Raw genomic sequence first — 23,720 nt, forward strand, 5'->3', positions numbered from 1 at the left:
AAATAGATTCAGCACCTTGGGAAGTTCCTTTTAAAGATATTCAAAATCTGGAATAGATTCTCTGTTCTCTTGATATGGGGTCACATGGACACAATGGACTCTCTGAAATGATGAGAGATGGTGCAGGACAAAAATCTCCTCTCAGATGCTTCCACTGAAACAAGCAGCCTTCCATGAATGGAAGACCAGAACTGCAAACAATAAGGAAATAAATCCTTATTGATTTCCTTACATAATTTCTATTCTGCACTAAAACAATTTTTTCTGTATTACCATGGAAGCTGGTAACTCTCTAATGCTTGAATGAATGATTATCTGAATGAATGTAGAAACATTACATCGTGCTGGAATAGAGGCTGAACACCCTGGAGTACCTTCCAAGAACTCAACCAAACAGCTTTAGACTCAGTCTGCCCAGAGTCCAGTATACTGACTCAAGCAGCCTTAACACTACAAGTAAGTAATGGACAGATCATGTCTAGGAATGGGTGAGTGTGGTTCATTTTTCTGTAAGAATTTACTAAAATTTGCAACTTTCTTCATATTCAGAATGGAAAGAACTTGAATTTTAAAAAATTCTATTGAAGGAGAAATAACAATGTTCAGCAATACTCATCCAGGCCAGGGATCTGGATGTTTAATTCCTAAATGCTGCCTTTGAATTTATTTATATTTAACTGTGTTAGCACTGAATTAGAGCCAGTAGTTTGACTGTTGGACCATGACTCTGGAAACCAGGGTTTGATTCCTGCTTGGCCATGAAACCGATTAGATGATCTTGAGCAAGTCACATGTGCTCAGCCTCAAAGAAATGCAAAAGCAAGCTTCATCTGAGCAAATTTTGCCAAGAAAACCCCATAACTGGTTTACTTTAGGGTCATCATAAGTCAGAAATTACTTGAAGAGTAATCACACAGAGAGAGCATTGAATTAGAACTTCCACCATTGTTTCTTTATTTGAGAAGCACCTCATCGAGACGGAACACAGGAGCATCATGTTTTTCTCCATGATGGTAACACCTGCATATACTGAACAGAATCAACCAAAAGAAAAATGACTTTTTGAAATGCAACATCCAAAATCCCCAGGAGGATTCTAGGAGCTGTCATCCTGAACAAAGTAGCTTTTCCAAAACCTACTACTGAATCCGTCAGCTGCAAACAAAGGAGAATTTCCAAAATATGAGCCCAGGTTCTGCTTGCTCATTTCATATATATATGTTCCAGTTCTACCTATTTACCAGGGACAGACCTTATTTTATAATATCTCTTCCTAATATATCATTTTCCTCTTTACATGATGACTATGCCTTTCATTTCAAAATAGTCACTCTGGCTTGCTAGTGTTAACATTCTTCAGGGTTCACTTCCTTCTCCCCAGGGGCCCTGTTAATTAGACATCTCACAAAAGGGATACATCTTATGTCTCATGCACATCTATGTCAGTGGCATACAAATGAACACTCAGGTGCCATGCAGGGCACCATCTGCCATTACACTGCAGCTGCTCAGGTATATCATATAGTAGTCTTCCCTAACCTGTTGCTCTTCAGGTGTGTATTCAGACAATAACTATCCATACCCACCATGGCTGCCTGGGATGATGGGATATGTAGAGAAACACATCTGGGAGCACCAAGTAAGAAATAATGATTTAAGCTATTCATATCTTAGGCCAAGGAAAGGAAGTATTTTTCTTCCTTTCGGGGCAAGCATTCGTTCAGATATAATATTCTGGGGTCAGCAAGCAGAAGCAAATCAGTGATAGGTGGCATAAACTTAAAGTGATGCCATCCACATATAGTTAGTCCTTCATAGCCATGGGAGTTCCATTCCTCCTTTCTTCATGGATGCCAAAAACTATGGGAACTTAAGTCCCATGGTTTTTAATGGTGGTGTGCCACACATGTGGCCACAATGCTGCAGCCACATGTACACACCACCATTCGGGACAGTGAGGCGGGGCCATTCGAGGATGCTCAAATCCACTGATGGCAAGCTTGCAGTTGGGGCAGATGCACTGTATACCCGTTACCTCTCTTTTTTGCCACTACATGTCCCCCTCGCTCCCTCTCTCTTTTTCTCTCTCTTGCCCTCACACAGAGGCACACAGTTTTCCATCTTAGGCACACCACTTCTTTCCCATGGGGAAAGAACAAATTGTTCTTGAAAGAGGACCAATTAATTGCATAGGGATTTGTAGATGGGGGGGGGGCATGAGCTACCCATCTTTGGTGCAGGACAGTTATATTTTCAAATACAGCTATTTAGTTGTCATATAAACACTTAACTTTTTAACTAAAATAGGATGGATTAGATGGATTAGCACACCAATACAGGAGGAAGAGACCTTCAACAACTAAGAAAGTGTCAGGCGATAACCTTTACTTTAAGACTGAGGCCTAAATGTAATTGCTAGTTACAAGTAGGATAAACTCATGGAAGCAAAGGGATTTACACGTGTTGGTTTACTTTTCAGCAATTGATTCCTTGGTTCTACTTTAGATGGAGGTAGCAATTGGAATTAGGCTGAAGTCTGGTACTCACATACCTGGGGCTGCTCCTGGAGTATTCTGACCCCAAAGTTGCCCAGAATGCTCCCATTACCTGGGGAACTCCAGAGTGATGCTGGACAGCTGTCTATTCATACATCCTTTACCAGACTGTGCCACCACCGCTGGCGTGAGTCACTCTCTCTGTGAGGTCAGAAATGGAGCACCTAGTATTACATTGCTGGGCACCTTGCCATGACCTCAGAGGGAGTGATTCATTGCTGGGTGGCACAGTAGGACACATTTTCAGACAGCTGCTTGGCATCACTACAGAGTGTTCCAGATTTTTGGAGGAAAAGATAAGTTTTTTTTAAAAAAAAATGGTTTAAGGGAGAGATGGCCCAGATTCTGTGTGAAACTGGACTTCCCACATGATGGAGGTCTGAACTCACATCATGGCTTTGACTCTGCATCATGTGGACAGGGCAATGTGAGGTGTGATGGTTCTCTGGGGTCCCCTTGAGTTTTTGCCTGAGCTAGATGGAACCCCTTGAGACCATCTTTCTTCTGATTAACTCACCACCAACACCCATTTATTTGAATCCTCCCTCTTTTGCAATGCAATAGGATATGCTGGGATTCCACTGGCACTTCCCTAGAGAACAGCTAGGCCAAGCCAAGGCATGTGAAAAAAGAGTGTGACAAACACAAAGCACCTTTAAAGAAAAGGGATTTGTTCTATAGCAAAAGGATATCTCTTAAGTGAATGACATCTTTTTAGAGATTAAAAATTACATGTTACAAACAGATTAGATAATTTCAACCAAACCAGGAGAAAGAATTAAAAAAGAAACATGACATGACTAGCTAATATGCTGTCCTAATTCTACTCAAAGATCAGAGAGGATTTGTAGTCCTTGATGTTCAGGGAGTAGCTAGGGTCTGGAATCCCTTGTCTAGTCTTGACCAGTTACTCAGAGGGACAGGAGCTTCATTGAAGCTCAACTCATTGTCTGATTAGAGAGTGAGAGAGAAAGCTTCATGGTGCTTCAGCCTTTGTATAGTTTATGCTCAGAAGCTTCTCGAAGGTTTTGCCAACTGTCCATCCCATTGGCACTTGTGATCCTGAACTTCATAAAATGAAACTGTACTTCCTTCCACATTTAACCCTTTGTTATCTGGAAAGAAGGTTCAGATAATGGGAAAGTCTTGGTATGGACTTCCCCATTATCCCATGAGGGAGAGTGGAAAACGGTGTAAATTAAGAAGCCAAGCCCTTCCTCCAGTCCATCTGCCTTGGTCCAGGCCTCAGAGGTGGAGAAGAACTGCTGGACCTGATCTCATTCCCCACCACCACTCCCTTCTCCTTTTGTGTTGTGTCTTCTTAGATTGTAAGCCTGAGGGCAGGGAACCGTCTAACTAAAAAATTGTATGTACAGTGCTGTGTAAATTTACAGTGCTATATAAATAAAGGTTAATAATAATAATAATAATAATAATAATAATAATAATAATAATAGGCTTATGTAGACATTTCATAAACCTCATTTAACTTAGCAAAGCATGTATCACATGAACAAATCCAGATTACATCCTTCATGAATAAGGCATATAAGAAAATGCTATGAATTTATTCACTACTTACAGCCATCATATATATCAGTTGGTATGTGAACTGCAGCATGCTGGTAAGATGTTTGCCGGCCAAAAACTGGATCATCTTCAAATACTGGTTTGATTCTCTGACTGCCCATTTCAGACTCATTTCTTCCATACTTTGTAAGGGAAGAAAAAGAAGGAATATATTAAAAGCTACAACAAAAATTAGTCACACACACTTTTCAGAGAGGTCTAGGGGCCTGCTCTGCACATGTAAGGAGACTGTGATAAGAGTCTTCTGGTGACAAAGAAGAGGAAATAATTCCAAACTGCAAGTGAGAGATAAGACTTTTGAATATCCCCAATGGGAAAATTTTTTGTAAAAAGAGTCGGCACATTGAAGGAAAAGATTCTAACACAGGTTCTATGAGCAGCTATCTGTTCATTCAACTCACTCTTCCATCTCAAGCATAACTGTATGTGAAGATGGGTAGATGAATCAGGATGGGTGGTCTTGTTTTCAGATATTATAATAAACCAGAGAGAGTTTTTTTTAAAAAAAGCCTATTTCCACCCTGTGTCAATTTTGTATCCATTGAAACAAGTCACTTTCTTCCAATCTCCTTGTAATTTAAAAAAAACACACAAAAATTTGCATTTGTTGTCATAAAATACATATATGTTTTATACATGGTTTATGTAGCTGATACATATTTGTACACAATTTCTCCTGATATACATATTTTGTATATCATTTTTGAGTCAAGAAATGTGAAAGCTATAGGAGAACTCTGTTCTCTGCATTAGTCTTGTGGGGGGGGGGGGAACAAATTCAGACTGTTTGTGTAAAAAGTAGGGACAAAATGAAATACATTCCCATCCGTATAGTAAATATGCAGTGACGCAAAGGATGGGGGCAGATCCTGCTGCTGCATTGCTTACAGTTTTCTTGTCAACACAAGGACTCATAGCACATTCTGACAACATTGGGAAAGGGCTTGACTCTCTGTCTCACACCAGTTTCCCCCCAAGAGCAGCCCTGCTCTTCAAATGAGTTTGTCTCCTGAGCTGCTCAAGCAAAGCCAAAAGCAGCATGGTGCTGAAAAAAATCATGCAGCTCTTTGTTTGGAGCATCCACTGAAACAAGGAAATATTAAATTAGCCTCAAAGATGTTGTAATCTGACCCAGTTACTGCTTCACGGTGGCTCTGATTTGTGTTTGTATATTCTGGAGGAAATTCATTGTCTCCCTGCCAGTTGTCTATAGTAATGAGCCATTTTAATTCTGTAAATGAGACATCAACAATGAATTCTTGCAGTGAGATAATATGTCATGCATGTATCCCTTTGATAAATATCCTTTCACATCCACAACATTCCTCAAATAAACGAGAGCTGTAGCACTACCTATGTTCCCACTGAATTAAGCGAAGAACAATATGGAAACTATCAACTGATAGATTCCTTTGTAAAACAGCCAAAAGGGATGCTAGCTATTTAATCACTATGATTATTTTATATTTCCTCTCCTCTGATACAGTTGGTTCAGAAAAGGAGTGATCATCCAGCTTGCCTTTTATACAATGATGGGCAACGTCCATGGAGCCAAGAGCCACTTACAGGACTCAGCAAGCATTCAATGGCCATACACCCAAGAGTCATGGCCTCAGAGGAAGAGGAAAAACTTAGCAGGCTTTCTAAAATAACAGAACACATAAAAGTAAGTAAGAGACTACATTTACATTTTTGTTGTTAATATTTAAATTTCATTCATAACAAATAAAATTCCCCTCCATTATTAACAATAAAATCCCTCCACTTACACTTGATCCATTATTACTGCATTTTCATTTATATAAAAATGATCCACAAATGTGTTTAATTTGCTTTTAATATTAAGTTACCATTAATATTATATTGATTTTATTAATACATAGCTATTTCAAGATATATGTATTTTGTATTTGCCCTCTGCAGTCCTTCTATATGACTTTAATATTTACATGAAATAGAAAGAGCTTAAGGTCAGCATATGAACCAGCACTTGGGAAAGCTACTTTTCTGGGCTATAGATTCTGGAATATATTCTGGAGGAAATTCATTGTCCCTATACAGACAGGCCAAAATAAAGCTGCTTCGAGTCACTTTCGAGGTATGGCATTTCAATTATGCATGCACCCTAAGAATCTGGAATCTGGAAGCTGCACCAAAGCTGCACTCCAGTCCTTAGGACTGGAGCGTGGCTTTGGTGCAGCTTCTGGACTCTTAGGACGCATGTATCATTTAAACAGCATACCTCCAAAGTGACTCGAAGCAGCTTTATTCTGGCCTGTCTGTATCAGGCCATAGTCAGTGATTGCACTGACTGGGGGATCCTTTGAGTTCTAGTTTGAAAAAGTATTTTTTCTGACTTCAATATGAACCTGTGTGAAGTCAAAGGCTTTCATGGCTGGCATCCATAGGATTGTGGGTTTTTCAGGCTATGTGGCCATGTTCCAGAAGAGTTTCTTCCTGACGTTTCGCCAGCAAGATGCCAGCCACAGGTGCTGGCGAAACGTCAGGAAGAAACTCTTCTAGAACATGGCCACATAGCCCGAAAAACCCACAAAAAACTATCAATATGAACCCTCTGCCTTTCCCCCAAAAAACCTGTTGGCACCCCTCCCATGGTAAAAGACAAAATGAATTGTGTGGCATGTGAAAGACACTTAAGAGTGAGTGGTAGGATGCAATCTATCAACAAGAATTGCACTACTATGCAAAACTGTGTTGAGCTTCTAACCAATCTAGACAGCAGACATCTGCAATATTATTTTAACCTAGTGTCAATATGCTGCTGAAACATAGGCATGGAAGTGGGGTTTTCTAATGTCAGCAATGGTGTGGAAAATCACTACATACCCATAAAATATCACACTGCCCCCCCCCCCCCCACGAGAACACATGTAGCTCTGAAATATAAACAATGAAAAACTCATTCTATTTTTTGAACAGTACCTACATCTTTCCTATTTCCTTGCCTGTATTACTATCCTCATACAGAAAAGCAGTGAAAACAGAGGTATGTTATTTGTGGGATGTAAGGAGGTGAGTTCATTCATTTTCAAAATAAATAAGGAATATGGTGGCAATGTTTTCAAAGAGAACATTTATAGGAGTGGATTGGTAAAACACAATATACCAAACTCAAGTGAATTAAGGATCCACTATCGTGATGTTGATCAGCAAAGTTGTTTTTTTACCCATTAACTGAAGTTAGCTCTTATTTCTAGCAGCTGATTGATAAAAAATAAAATGCTACTTGAGCAGGACTTCCTGGGTACAGCAGAATACTGATTACATCCAGCAACAGCTCTAAACTGATTTAATCAATAATCTGAACTGTATTTGTTGCATTTTCCATATCTCCATAATTTTTTTAATTAGGAGAGAAAAACCAAGCTATCTACTCTGATCAAAAAAGCTGAAGCTCATCTATTGTGAAGTAAAGCTATCCAATGCAGCTCTCAATACAATTAAAACCTAACTCTCTCCTGAGGTAGGAGTTGAAATGCAATCAATAATGGCACAGGAAAATCCCCCAGGAGACAGGACCCAAAGATTAATTTTCCATCTATTCAAACCCATCCTTCATTTATTGAATTACATTGTTACCTACCACAGACAGTCAGCAAAATACCATCCATACTTCTCGGAAATAAATCTCCTGACCAATTCGTCCCTACCCTGGATAGCAGAGAAAATACCTATTTCTTCCTTCAGTTTATGTTTTAAGTTATTAGATCCCTGGCCCGTAGTTCTGTTTGCCAGCAGGATGCAGCATCATGTAAAGGCAAATCTACAGAAGAAGGTCAATTTTCAAAGCAAATAGCCAGGTCATAATTCAAACTCTATATTTTTTTAAAAATGACCTCAAATTGAACAGGTGACCTGAAGGACAAAGAGTTTTATATAAGCACCCCCCAATGGATTTTCATCTTTCTTTTAAACCAGATTCACTTAAAAGTCCAGAAACATGCTCATTTAATCTTATGCACAGTAATTTCTTTAAGGAAAATGATTGGGGAAGGGAATTGCTCATTTAGAAATATAAAACCATCACACAGAAAAACTAAATATTCCTCACTGCTTTTCTCATCCCGCTGCTCATTGAAAGAAATACATATGTGCCAAAAAAAAAATCACAAATATTATTTCATTATGCATATGGTGAGGTGGTGAAGAGTGGGAGGATAGAAGGGAAGGAGAGAATCAATAGCAGGCTACATATGTAACCTACCTGGATTAATCAACTGTAACTACATATAGGGGAATGATGGTGAATCTTTTAGAGACCGAGTGCCCAAAGTCAAAGGTGTTCTGCACTGGGTATTACCCGGTGCCGGGTGCAGAACATCTGGGACAGAACAGGACTTCCGGGGAGCAGGACTTTCCCGAAGACAACTAAAGGCCCAGGAGGGCAAGGGGTAAAGGAGGAACAGGTGCACCCCTGTTCCTTTTCTTCCCCCTGCCCTTCCAGGCCTTTAGCTACAGTATTTCTGGAGAGGCAGCTGAGGGCGGGAGAAGATGAAAAACAGGTGTGTACCTATTCCTCCTCTTCCCCTACCTTCCTATTTCTCCATGTGCCCTCCAGAATGGTTTTGGGTGCCAGAGATGGCATGCATGCCATAGCTTTGCCACCGTTCAGAATGCTCTGTTTCATTCCTCCTTCTTCTACATTCACCCTTAAAAATCAAACAGGATTTTGTGGCCACTGGATATTCTCTACTCTCATTATATCATTTGGAGAGTCTCTCTCACTCATGCATGCACACACACAATGTTTATATTTCTGTCAGTTCCCATAAGCCTTCTGCTACACCCTCTTGGTATGTGCATGTTAACCTTTTGCTACAGAAGAACATGTCTCGCCTGTGCAGTCTAGATGCTGTTTGCTTTCTGAACAAACTGCCATTTTCTCCCTCAATAAAACCACAGAAGGAAAACACACAAAGGAAAAATCTAATAATAGCCCTACCTAAAGTCAAAAATCAATGAAATAAATGGAGTGCCTGAGTCATATCTTAGATAACTCTGGATGTACTCTACTTATGGCTAATGTTGGGTCTATTTTATTTATTTATTTATTTATTTAAAAAAAGATCTTGTCCTATATCCAAGGATCTCAGAGCAGTGTATGATAAAATCAATGTGTACAGTTTAAAACAATTTAAATCCATGGAAATGATTTGTGAGATAGAGAAATAAAGGATGAGGGATGGAGAGAATACTTTTGTAGTGAAAATAGGAAAAGGAAGAGTCGATGTGGCCTAAAAGATGGAAAGAACTGTTGTACTCAAAGCCCAGAAATATACAGTCACCCCTCCTTTTTCATGGGGGATGAGTTCCAGACCCCTTTGCAAAAGTGGGGTTTTGCATATATTCAAGCCCCATTGGCTTGAATATAGGTGCGGGAGTGTGGGAGCATGCACACGCCCCATTCATTCTCCCTCTGTTCGTCCCTCACACATAAGTGAAGGATGCAAGTCCAAAGACCGCGAGAACAGAGGGAGGACTGTAGTTACAGTTGACCCTCCACATTTGCAGCTTTGACTTTTGTGGATTTGATTAATATGTTCTATCTAGGAATTTCTAGATCCTCTAGTGCAACTCTGCCAAATGTTGACCATAGAATTGTGCTAGAGAACTTAGAAGTTCCCAGGGGGGAAAAACACCCCTCCGGGCATTTGTATGTCCTCCAGCATGATTCTATGATCAACTTCTGGCAGGGGCTGACCGTAGAGTTGCACTGGGGGACCTGGAGATCCCTAGAGAAATGTTCTCTCAGATAAAAGAATAGTGCCTTTTTTATTTGCAGTTTTTCCACATTCATGGCAGTCTTTCGCCCCTAACCCCAATGAACGTGGAGGGAACACTGTAATTCAGGTTTGGTTCACTTCTCTCAGGACTATCCAAAGCTAAGAGGCAAATAGCCTTAAAAGAAAATATCAAATGGCTATGCAAGACATGTGTGAAAATTGTTGTTGGGTAAAAACATACGTACATTGTATTGTCTTTCAAAAACATGATGTTATACATAAATACACACAAACTAGAGCTCTCTCTCATACATATATATATGAGAGAGGGCTACCACTATTGGCTAACAAAACTGCACAAAAGACGTTTTGGTTGGCCAATAAAGGTAGTGCTTTTCTGTGGTTTTCAAATTTTGTTGTATTTTGTTGTATGGTCAACACAGCTACTGCCCCTGAATATGTCTAACACTGATGCTGTTGTGAACACTTGACATTTGGCTCTTCTCTCAGAAATCATTTCTTTGACAGACTCCATCACTGAGGAAGATAGGATTAAAAAAAACAAGGCTCCCTCTCTCAAGCTTTGTCTCTTAAACCATATTATACAGCATTCAGTATTGCTACTGTAAACTTCCTTGATTTTATTAATAGAAACATCATATAGAAATGTACAAGATAAACAGGTAGGAAAATGAGCTTATGGAGTTCCAAAAGACACCAGAAATCTACATCATCCAATGTGTACGACAGCCAACAGTGGGAGAGTTTAATGGAGTTTCGTATGTGCCTTGGCAGTCAAGCTAAGGTACCTCAACAAATTTATTATTACTGTTGCTGCTGCTGCAAGTGGATTCTTTTTGCCAGGCAACCTCAAATCAAGATTTATTATAGGCTGTAACTGGCACAGGAGCAATCTGAAAAAGAAACCCAAATGTATGCTGGGAACTATAGAAAAGAGTGACTTGCACTGAGAACAGATTGGCTTGGTGACCAGAGGAGAGGATCATGCATACAGAGGGTGCAGCATCTATATAGCAGACAGCTAGTGTTACAGTTGTCTCTGTTTCAGGAGCTCAAGTGAAGAAGAGGCGGCACAGAGGAAGAAGATGCCCCAGAAAACTAGAACATGCATAAGGTTTATAAATGGGGGATGAGGAGGAATTTTAATGAAGATGAATTCATCAGAAAAATGTGGTTGAGTTTATAATAAAATATGTTACAAGTAATATAGCTATAAAGAAATTATATGAAATGAATTTCTATTAAAACCCAACACAGGAAAAAAAAAACAAGGGGAAAATGTTTTACATTCTTAAGTGTTCTGGTGTTGTTGAAGAACAAAATGTCTTCTGTTCTTCAATGTCCTGGTGGCTTCTTGCTGTTCTGTGTTAATTGAACTATGCGTCATACAACCTTCAGCGGACAAAGTAAGGACGTACCTACAGACAACTGAGTGGCAGCAACTTGGAACAGTTGCGAAGAATGTAGTTGATGAGATATGTGGTCAAAGATGGTAAAATATGTGGCAGAACTGAAAATGCAACCCAACTTCACAGTTTATGGATTAGAGTACCTATACTTTACTGCAAGATTATGCCACCTGTGTGAATTCACCTGTGCGAATTTAAGTAGACAACTGAATGCTCTGGGACCATGGGACAGGATTTAGCAGACAAGATGTTCTTCATTTTCATTCTGGGGAACAAACAGAATAAGAACAACGCATTTCTTCAGAAACTACTTTCACTGAAAGCACTACAATGAAATGAATTCTCACTTAAATTAATTTACTACACAGAAACAATTACAGTATATTGCTTCTTGCCACTTTCACTCAAGCCTATATATATATATATATATATATATATATATATATATATATATATATATGAGAGCACTCTCAAAGGGAAGAGATATTCTATTAAAATGATGAATTACTTGCTTCAGGGCTGAATGTTGATCTTTAGCATGGCATAAACAGCTTTCATAGGGAATACTTCTGGGACTGAACAAATGCAGGTTTCCCTCAAGGAAGTGCATTGTGTCCGTATCTGTGTGTGTGTGTTATAATAAATATTCCCATTAAATCTTCTTAAGATGTAAAATCACAGTAGCATTATTTAATAATATCAAGGTTATTTGTTTATTCAGGGAAGCAGGTAACTCCTGGGCAAACTTGCATATACATGAGTAAAGTGGAGAGAACAAAAATAATGGGATAGATTTAAATAGAAATTGAGTCTCCCTTATCAGAAATTCCAAAATCCAAAATACTCTAAAATCCAAACCTTTTCTCATGGGTGGCTAAGATAGTGATCCCTTTGCTTTCTGATGGCTCAGTGTACATAAACTTGGTTTCACACACAAAACTATTAAAAATGTTATACATAAAATTACCTCCAAGCCATGTCTATAAGGTATATATGAAATATAAATGAAGTTCATGTTTAGACCTGGTTCCCATTTCCAAGATATCTCATTATGTATAGGCAAATGTTCCTAAATTCAGGAAAAACAGTTCAAAATCCAAAATGCTTCTGGTCCCAAGTACTTCGGGTAAGGGAGACTCAACCAGAAATGACACTGAAATGTGATGGCTGGCTTTTCATTCCTCTTCAATATGGATTTACCACCTGCTCCTCCATGCTACAATATCATTTATAACTTCACTGGTAACAACCCATTTACCAACAACTGATTAGAAACCAGGCTTCTCTGTAAGTGGGAAGACCGTATATGTCACTTGGTGACACATTTGATAGGCATGAAAAGATGTTCATTTCTCAGTGAATATTATGAAGCTTTGCTTCCCAAGTAGCCAACGTCAATCATACACTCAGTGCCAGTTCTTCTGCTTCTCTTCCAACATAATAATGTCGCTTCATGTCGGCATCCAAACTACAGAATGGGGAAAATGCACTGATACTTCAGATTTCAGAAGACATTCACTGTAACCCTAGTTTATGCTTTCATAAATAGTTAGGAAGATAGGATTGTGTATTGGTGTATGTAGTGAAGAAGGAGGAGGAGGAAGAGGGGGAAGTGGCCATCACTCCAACTCAGAGGTTCCCAAACTGTGCTCCGAGGAGCCCTTAGGGCTCCGCATGCACTTCTCAGGTGCTCTGTGGCAACTCCAGGAAATGAAATAAATAAAAAATGAATGAAATTAAAGATTAAGAATATATTCTTATACAGTATATACTCCTAAACACCATTAACTTGTAAGACATAGGGTAGGCCTCTTAGGGGCTCCTCCATAGAAAGAAGGGTTCTGTGAATAAAGTAAAAAAAAAAAAAGATTGGGAACCCCTGCTCTAACTATTAGCAAGCAATTAACATTTGCACAAACAGCCCTGCTCTATCAGTCACGGCTGGTTTCCAACATAGGACTTTCTGAAGGGAATTCTCTACTCTAATAAATCACTTGTGTCAATTACGGATGTAGCCCTTGCCAGGAGATTCAGTTGACTGTTTCCAATTAAGCATTAATGAATAAGAGCAAATGGGGTGCTAGATGCTCTCAGCCAAAAAATGCTGCTTGGGCATCAGGCTAAGCTAAATGTTAAACCAAAAGAGCAACAAGGTTAAAAGGAAACCCCACTAGATTTCTTTGAGTTACTCAAGCACTTATCCACACACACACCCTACTGAGCATCCTTTCAAGGAAAAGAATAATGAAATTACAAGCAGAAATTAGGGAAAGATGTAAGTTCTTATTTAGTCTGCATACAAACACCAAAAGGAATACAGCAGGCTCTCTGGAGCCACAAATTTTGCATCCATGGATTCAACCATCCAGGGCTTGAAACTATTTCACACACACACAAAAGCAAACCTTGATTTTACCATTTTATATAAGGGTCACTTTTTTTTACTATGCCATTGTATATATAAAGGGACTTGAGCTTCCATGGATTTTGTTGTCTACTGGAGAAGAGAGGTGTATGTCCTGGAACCAAATCCCAGCAGATACCAAGACCCACTGTATTATACATTAAATGTTACTGAACACTGAGGCTATTACTGCCCCAAGCTATCATATAACAAGCACTACACTGGCAGCAGAAACCAGCAGTACTGTCACATGAAACAACAATCTGAATAATGCAGCCCTTCTTTACTGGCCAGTTCAGGGGAGCATTCAAAAATTTGCAATACAACCATGGGCCTATTAATTCCACCTTGTGATTTGGAATTCATTTATAGAAGCTAGATGTGAAAAGCTCTCATTCTTGTTTCATTGGGTTTCTCCCACCTGCATTTCTTCCTCCTTTCTTATCAGGCTGCAAAACATTTTGCTTTCTTGCTGCACTGAAAGTCACACATTTTAATGTATTTCTCCATAATTCCCATAATTTACCTAATTTACTCAACTTTGCCTCTTGGATTTCTATGTATTATGCACATATTAACCATTCTCACTTAAAAATACAAGCATGTCATTTCTGTGAAACATCATGGATGTTTCTTACAAATGTGCAAATGACCTGCAATTCAACATACAATTCTCTTTGCAAGTTTTGAAGAAATGTAAAAATGCTGTTTTCATAAAAATTGCTAAGTCAAACAAAAATTCTGTCCACTTTGAACAGAGAGTCAATCTCTATCTTCCAATACATCTCCAGTTGATTCATAGTTAGGGTTTTAATTATCCATGCTGAATTGTTCAAAGCATTCAAACACAAGGCATGTGCTGGCCATCTGTCTGACCTCCGAAGTCCTACAGTTGATTGAGATTTGTGAGAGAAAGAAGTAGCGCATGGACACTCTAAAAAGTCTGCAGCGAAACAGCCTGTAAAAGACCACATTATATCCCTCCTAAATTAGAATGCTGAAATACTGAAAGCAAGTGGAGTGGAGGAGATAGGCAGGAGGAAATCTGCATGGGGAAAAAAAATTGGGTGCAATTCCTAGGCTTAGCATGTTCTCAAGAGGACTAGGTTTACTGCTATTTCTGCTTTCTCAAGAAGCTGGACATTTATCTGCTGGGGATCCTGAATCAGGTGAAGAGGTGGATTCAATGGCCTATGGGGCACCCCACCCATTCCATGTACATATGCCCGCTGCACTGGTAGATGAATCTTATATTAATTGTGCAGTGCTGGCAATGGGACGATAGTCTCCATCACATCTGAAAGCAAACAACTCTCTCTAAGAGAATGTTCATGAAGAGAAGGGAAAACAAATGGGGAAAATATTGCTCAGGGCCATAACTGTTGTTCCTCCAACATCTATTGCCACACAGTAATGGTAGGGCAGACCCTCGCAACTAAAAGAGGCACATTTGGGCTTGTAAATCAATAATGGATGGTGAACACAAGCAAAGTGTTAACAATAAGTCACTATAAGACATAATATAAAATAATTGGGCCAAATGCACATGGTCTATTAATCGACTACTGGTGGGTCTGCATATTACTAATGAAATACAAGTAAACAAAGAGGAACATAAACATAGGGTTTAAAAAATACAGAATAAAAAAACCTTGGTAAGTACAGTAAGAACACTGAAAGCAGTGCTGGAAGATGTAGCCGCGCGCCGGAAGAAACAATGGTGTGTGTGCACATGGCGGAACGGATCCCCCACATAAAAGAAGGGTGCACTGTAGTTGTACAGGGCAGGGTTAGCTAGTTTTTATACAGGCCAAGTACTTTAGGCCCACAATCAGTTCCCCAAAATAGAAGGCTTCACATGCCCCTAATAAATAAATAAAAAGCAGAAGTGGCCAATGTCCACTTCAGGCATCTTCAGGCCCTTTTGCTGCGGGCAAAACAAAGTATAGTGAAACTGCATGTTGTTTTAAACAAGAACTGTGCCTCGTGAAGTCTCTCAGAAGAATGTATCTCTACATACATATTTGTACATTGGTGGTGCCTTCTAAGGAATTGTAGTGCCACAAAAATTGGGCCAGGACACATGTGGCCCACTGAAACATGATGAATACCTTCCAAGTATGGCCCCATTTTGGCTACCAGCACTCTGGGAATGAGTTCAACATTGGTAGGAGTGACTATGAAAAGGCTGTTGAACTTCACAGATATATTCTGGGGAAGCTTTATATCAGGGTAGGAATCACATGACCTTACAGAAGTTGTTTCATTGAAGCTCCCAGCTTACCTTACCTCTGGCCATATTGATATGGCTTCTGGGAGCTTTAGTGAAACATATTTCCTACCCTAGCTGTTGATGAAGCAACATTCAAGCCTTCCCCTGTCCATGTCTATTCTTCCTCTGCTACTATCCACATGCTGTGCTTGAAGCTATCCTCACCTGGAACCCTTCTCAACATCTCAAATACTTCTCCCACCTCAGTGGACATCACACTTTCACTGCTGTGGTAAGTTTGCTTATCTTCCTGTCTTTCCACCCAATAGTGGATCCTACAAAAACAGGTCCTTCAGAGTAGAAAAGAACTGTGATCCCCCAAGCCAGTTCTCAGCATCCTTCCCTTGGCATCCTCCAAACCTGAGTTTAAAGTGAAGTAAACAAAACATGAGAAAAATGTCTACTATAATCACAAATCGAGGAGGAAAAGTCAACAATGATGGAACAAAGCACATCACAAAAGAATACAACGGGATTCCATGAAGTGGAATAAATTACAGGACTCAGAGAAGAGGAGCAAAGATGAAGAGGAAAGTCTGAAGATAAAATGAAATAACATGTAAGAATTAGCAGAAAAGACGGAAAACTAAATCAAGAGGATGGCTATAAATAGAGGACTAGAAGGGTTCTGAAACCAGAAGTGGAGATGGGCATATTAAAATGTGCAAAAGTGGATAAGGAATAAAGCTGAATTGCAGCACAGCAGGGCTGGCTGCTACATCTGCCAAGGGAACTAAATTATGCAAACAGCCATATGTTAAACAGACAAGAATGTCATGGGTGTTGAGAACACCAGCCAAGCATATTGTGCAACATGTTAGACAACAAACTCTATATATTACACATTCATTCTGAATATGTTTTACCCTAAACTATATTACTCAAATTGTGGGCATGGTCCTAGGGAGGGATGAGAGGTGAGCATGGAAACTCCCAAATGAAAGTATGACATTTCAGGAATGTAATCTAATGGTTACTTTTAACATCAGTGAAAATATGTGAGAACGCAATACTCTCTCCTGTTCACTCAAGCCAAGGAGCAGAGTATCCAAGGTGCAAAGAACCAACCAGGTTGACACCAAGAGATTCCCTGCTCCCAACTCCCCCATAGCAGAAATAAAATAAAACCAAAGTTAATTACTAAAAATTAATTGCCCTTTCATGACATTCAAAACTTGCTGTGAAAGAAAGAGGGTTCACAGGATGTTTGGTGGCTGCTTGCTCTGATATCAGTGGGGCAGTGAGTCCATCTGGGTTTTAGTTCAAATTGTAAAGGAACAATTTCAGGGATAATATCCAACATTTTGGGGAGGACTTTTAAAGTTCAGACTTCTTTAGTTTAAACCATTGATTAAACAACAACTGTCAGTTAAAAAAATAAAATAAAAATTAGACAACCCCTTTCCTCTTTTACCAGAAAGATATTTGCAAAATGAGTTGTGGAATGTCCCCAGTGACTAAATGTTCATCAAATACAGAATTCATTTCAAACTAAAGTTGTATGATAGTGCTCTTGCTGTATGTTACACGCTGTTTCACTGCAGACTTTTCAGGGTGTCCACATGACTACTTCTTTCTCTCACAAACCTCAATCAACATCAGGCAGACAAATGGCCAGCACATGCCTTGTTTTTGAATGGCATGCTCTTCTCTAAATAATAGTGGCTGATATTTAATGTACCATGCTTACTGATATTACCAGAGGCCATCAATAGGTCCCAGGCCCTGAGTTTTCAAGGCCAAAACCTGGGACTTAGTGATGGCCCCCAGTAATATCAGTAAAAATAATAAATTAAATATCAACCACTATTGTTTTGTGCAGAGCATGTCATTCAAACACAAGGCTTGTGCTGGTCATTTGACTGCCTTGACTGAGGTTTGTGAGAGAAAGGAGTAGCCATGTGGACACCCTGAAAAGTCTGCAGTGACGCAATCTGTAACATACAGCAAGAGCATGCTTGTACAAAAATTATTTTCAGGACAGTGCTCTCTCTCTGAGATTCCTACTTTCATCTTGAAGCCAAGAAAATAGGACTCAGGCCTGATATTCAAGACCAGTCCCTAAGATCAGGAAACTATAATTTTGATAACTGTAAAAACACCAAACTACAAACAGCTCTACTGGATTTTGAAAAGGCTTTGGGAACAAAAGTAAACAAGGAAAAGACAGTGACACTTGTTAAAAACATGGCAAAGAAAGAAGAAGAAATGCTACAGAATAAATCAGGATATAGAATTGAGAAGAAAATCAGATATTTGGGCATTTGGATAACTAAATGGAATGTAGATTTATATGAAAATAACTATGAGTAGAAATAAATAAAAGAGGAACTAAATAAATGGACAAAAATAAATCTATCACTATTTGGAAGAATAGAGGCAATCAAAATTACCATGCTTTCTAAGATGAACTTTTTGTTCCAAAACATACCAATAATTGTGAATGAAAAACCATTTTTACATTTTACATTTACATAGTCAGGAAGGAAATCAAGAATAAAATGGAAGACTTTAATTGATAAGAAAGAAAACAGTGGATGCAACCTACCTGATTTGAGAATCTATTACCAGGCAAATGCTCTAAAGTGGATTACGGAATGGATTAACGTGGACAAGGAAAGAACTTTGGCCTTTGAAGGTTTCAATTTGTGATGTGGGTGGCATGCCTACATGTGGTATAAGAAAGCTAACATATTTAAAGAGTTTGAAACTCATTATATCAGAAGCTCACTACTTAGAATCTGGATACAACAAAAAGAAAAAATTTATAGAAAATTGCCACTATGAGTGTCCACATAGGAAGCGTTCTTTGGAAGATGGCGTGAGGTATCAGAATGGCTCAGATACCAAGACATTTTGAATAGATGAAGTAGAGGACAGTACAAAATGAAACCTTTAGAAGACCTGAAAGAATTAGATCCAAAAATCCATTGGTTCCCGTATAAACAACTGGCAGATAGATTTAAACCTTGGACAAAGGAATAATATGTAATGGCCCAAAATTGATATCACAATTCTATACTGTATTGTTGAAAAAAGAATTAGAACAGGATATCATCAAATAGACAATGATTAAGTGGGCAACAGACATTGGCAGAGATATTGATCTAGAAAGTTTGGAATGAACAAGAAGAAGAATGCAAAGATTTACCAGATGCCAGGATTTAAAAGAAAATTATTTCAAAACGGAACACTGCTGGCACTTAACTCCAATAAAACTGGCAAAAATCTATAAAACAAGTACAGTCGGCCCTTCTTATACACTGATTTGTTATACATGGATTCAAGCATACACGGTTTGAAAATGTTCCAAAAAAAGTATAAATTTCAAATATCAAACCTTGATTTTCCATTTTTTATAAGGGACCCCATTTTACTATGTCATTATATTTAATGTGACTTGAGCATACATGGATTTTGTTATACACGGGGGATCTTGGAACCAAACTCCAGCGTATAACAAGGGTCCACTGTACTAACAAATGATGGAAATGCAACCATGTCATTGGAGGGTGGTACCACATGTGGTAGAATTGTACCCTAAGTAGGTCCTATTGGAAAAACATACATGCAGCAGTATGTGAGATTCTCAAAATAAATTTTAACCTGCTACCTGAAATATATCTATTAAATATGGTAAACAAGACATCAAAAGATATCGAAAAGAACTGTGGTAGACTACTGTTATATATGACAAAGGCTATGAGACTAGTATTAACCAAAATTGGAAAACAAAAGAGATACCCTCATCTAAAGAATGGTTTTGGAAAATATCAGATATGATGAGCATGGATGTAATAACTGCTAGATTTTTAAAAAATACAGAAGAGGAAGAACAAAACTGGGCCCCAATATGGTTATACTGTAAGAAGGAAAGTTTAAATTTATAAAGATATTTATTTTTTTAAAAAAAGTTTGCATATTGTCATCAAAAATAATAAATTTTGTTGGTTTAACAAACAGAGGAACTGGAAAAGTATTGTACTTGATGTGAAGACAGTAAGATTTAATTGATAAAAGTTTTATACAAACTGGATAAACATGGAAAGTTAACTGTAAATATGTATATTTGAAAAGTATGTTTCATAACTATTTTGATATTGTTTAATTAGTGTATTAAATAGCAGTTAAAAATAACTGTAAAAAGACCTTCTGAGAACAACAAAAGTTAAACTAGAAGAGGCACAAGTGAGTATCATGCCAGGAAGATATTCAACACTTCCTTAGAGTCCTCAGTGATCTGGCCAGTCACCAAGCTCCCTAGGAAGAATATTTTACAAAAAAAGTTACCACGAAAGAAAAAAACTCTGGTGATAAGGTTGCCATACTCCTGGTTTTGCCAGTTTCTACCCATATTCCACACATGGCACTCTGTACCAATTTGCACTATCATCTGGCTGAGATTCCAATATTTCCTTTTAAAAAAGTAAGTCACTTGTCCTTGTAGAAGTTGGGATATGTGGCAAAATGTGGAAGAACTCTTCTATTAAATTGTTTTCCAAGAAGCAAGTCTGCTCCTGACTTTCAAGCATCCAAGGAGCAAGGGAAAACTGCACTGGGGTGCAATTAGTTACATGCAAGAAGCAAAAGAGAAAGGCACTGCTAGAATGCAAAGTGAAGTGAGAGAGCGAGTAGGATGGAACATGAATAGCAAGAATCAAGGGAACAGCTGGACTGCAAGTGAGGACAGAGGGAATGGAGGGGGTAGGAGGGAAGTAGTGAAAGTAGCAGAAAACAAAAAGTAAAGGGCTTTAAGGAAGATTTAATGAGAGGTGGTCATAGATATATAAATTTGGATCTCTCCTTTTCTTATAGGTGTTAGAAGAAGTGGAATAAGGCAACCCTATCTGCTCATCACAACAAAGTGTCACCTGAATGTGTCACTACACAGGCTAGGGCTGCTTTTACAGTACAACAAAGTTCAGTCTGTTTCCAAGGCAATATTCATTCCCTTTCTTGATTCATTCCAGAGAATAATTTTTATGTAGTGCTCATCCAGCTTCTTAAGCAAACAGGAATAAATAGGGGTAATAGTTCAGGCTGTTTAGCTGAGAAATCTTACTTGTTTTGTTTCTTAAAAGCTGGTGATGTGTCTGTTAGCATAGAGGCAGCCACACACATACACTAATAGAGAAGCATCTTTAAGAGGTCTGTCAGACTTTGAATCATACTGAATTTTTCCTTTTAAAAAAATTCTAGAGAACTCCTGCAAAAAAACCTCACAATAGCCTTAGGGTTTTAAATATTTCAGGCAGTGACAAACCGCAGAGAGTTCAAAATAGTAACTTTAATTGGTATTCCATTTGACACCATTACTTGTAAAGCTATGTTCTTACTTACTGATCGACCAGGTCCTTTGCTGACTGACAGCTGCTAAGAAACCAAACACTAATGATGCTTGTTGATATTTTGGGCCATTCTGGTGTCAACAGTGAGGGTTCATGGCTAGCTGCTAGAATAACAATATAGTTTGGGGCTAATCATTATATTTTACAAATATCTGTTAAAACAAGGGAATCATAGACGCTATAACCCTGTTGGCATGTATGACGCCAGTGGTGTAGGTGGTGATGGCTGGAAGAGAAGGAGTGCACTACTCATGAAAAAAAAATAAGAAAGTAGGTTAGAAACTTAAATAACGTAAATAAATAAATAAATAGTGGCTCCATGGAACTGGCAGATTTCATTTGCCTTCCTTTACTACAGCTGAATGACCATGGGAAACATGCAGCCTAGGGAGGTAAATCTTTGTAAATGCTGTTCTTGAAGTTCCAGAATAAATAATTTGACCATTTTTTTTCCTTTGCTGCTAGAAAGTCATCCAAAATTGCACAGCCTTATTCTACACAATAAAAAGCATGTTACAGTCGGCCCTTCTTATACACAGATTTTTTTTTTATACACGGATTCAAGCATACCTTGTTTGAAAATGTTCAAAAAAGTATACATTTCAAATATCAAACCTTGATTTTCCATTTTTATAAGGGACACCATTTTGCTATGTCATTATATTGAATGGGACTTGAGCATACACGGATTTTGCTATCCACGGGGGATCTTGGAACCAAACCCCAGCATATAACAAGGGTCCACTGTATTTTTACAGAATAAACAGCATTTGTGTGCCGAAAACTAGATTCCCATGAAGAAAACAATATTTCTGCACATAAAATAACGTTCCAGGCATTCTTGCACAGCAAATAGCATTTTCTGCATAGATATGTCATTTTCTTTGCAGAAATCTTGTTTTATGCACAGAAAAAGGTGTTTTCTATCAGGAAAAGAAAAGGTGTTTTCTATCTTCTCTCTCCAGAAATTTTACAATCTCTAGGGAAAATACTGTTTTATTCACAAAAAAACTTACTTTCTCAACAGAAAATGCTGTTTTCTGTAGTGGAAAATAAAACACTTGCATTATTCATACAGAATAACTTCTAAACTGCAAATATTTATACCCATTTAGGATTCTCCTCCTCATGGTTTCCCTTCATTTGAGAAATCCACTTTTCATATTTTTCAATATTCATTTCACCCTAGACCAGCCACTTGCACAGTTCAGCAACAAGAGCCCAGCGATAACATACAAAATAGATAGCATCTACAGTATTTTGAACAAGTAACCTTTCTTGATCTTAGAATCTGAACGTGGTCTTTCAATGCAAGGTGGAGACACTTTATTTAGAACATATGGAATTCCATTTTGTCTGTAGGAATATGGATTTGTCTATTTATTGCGTCTGAAGGCCAAACTAAAGTAGTTATTTGTGAATGGGTTAATAAATGAAGTCAGAAATCCTGAATAAGACTGATACAGCCTAATACTACTACTACTACTAATAATAATAATAATATTAATAATACTTTATTTACTGTATATCCCGCCTCTCTGTCAATGACAATCGAGATGGCTTACAAGTTAAAAATTACATGTAATCCCATGTCCCAATATCCCTCCCTCCCCTAAAAGATTAATTAAACAATTAATGACTTAAAATCATACATTAAAATAACAAATCAAGCGAATAAGTTATAAAGGATTCAGAGGAGTGGTAAGTTCAGATTGGTGGCCAGGTTTTCTATTCCTTTTTGTAGCTGTCTAAACTGGTAATATGACAGATCTCTTCCAGCAGGCTGTTCCATAATCTGGGAGCAGTTGATGAAAAGGCCCTCTGGGTGGTTGCAGTCAGCCTAGTGTTTATAGGCTTCAATAAATTTCACCCAGATGACCTGAGTACACGGAGTGGATTATATGGAACTAGGTGGTCCTGAAGATAGGATGGACCCAAGCTATTTAGGGCTTTAAAGGTCATGACCAACACCTTGTACTGTACCCGGAAACCAACAGGCAGCCAGTGGGGTGATTTCAAGACAGGTGTTATATGATCGCTTCTGGTTCTACCAGTAACCAACCTGGCTGCCATGTTTTGAACTAATTGAAGTTTCCAAACTGAGCACAAGGGTAGCCCCACGTAGAGCGCATTGCAGATGTTGAGTCGTGAGGTTACCAGCGCATGTACCACAGTTTCAAGGTTCCCCACTTCCAGGAAAGGATGTAGCTGGCGTATCAGCCAAAGCTGATAACAAGCACTCCAAACCGTTGCATTTACCTGATTTGTCATCTGGAGCGACGAGTCTAGGAGCACCCCCAGACTGTAAACACAGTCCTTTCAGGAGAGTGTGACCTCATCTAGGGCCAGTGGTTATATCATAAGGGACCCCTACTGT

General features: G+C 38.6%; 1 protein-coding gene across 4 annotated transcripts in view; it reads right to left on the reverse strand.

The window, feature by feature from the left end:
- Positions 1-23,720, reverse strand: part of CACNA2D1 (calcium voltage-gated channel auxiliary subunit alpha2delta 1) — a 463,694-nt gene that overhangs the window by 192,558 nt on the left and 247,416 nt on the right. For all 4 annotated transcript variants that reach the window (XM_089524632.1, XM_089524630.1, XM_089524631.1 and 1 more), the window contains exon 6: positions 4,138-4,267. In XM_089524632.1, coding sequence (XP_089380758.1) covers positions 4,138-4,267 — 130 coding nt within the window. The remainder of the gene's footprint in view (positions 1-4,137; positions 4,268-23,720) is intronic.

The sequence above is a fragment of the Sceloporus occidentalis genome, unplaced genomic scaffold, assembly GCF_023333645.1.
Source record: "Sceloporus occidentalis isolate IW3139 unplaced genomic scaffold, rSceOcc1.0.p SCAF_5, whole genome shotgun sequence".
NCBI classification, from domain to species: Eukaryota; Metazoa; Chordata; class Lepidosauria; order Squamata; family Phrynosomatidae; genus Sceloporus; species Sceloporus occidentalis.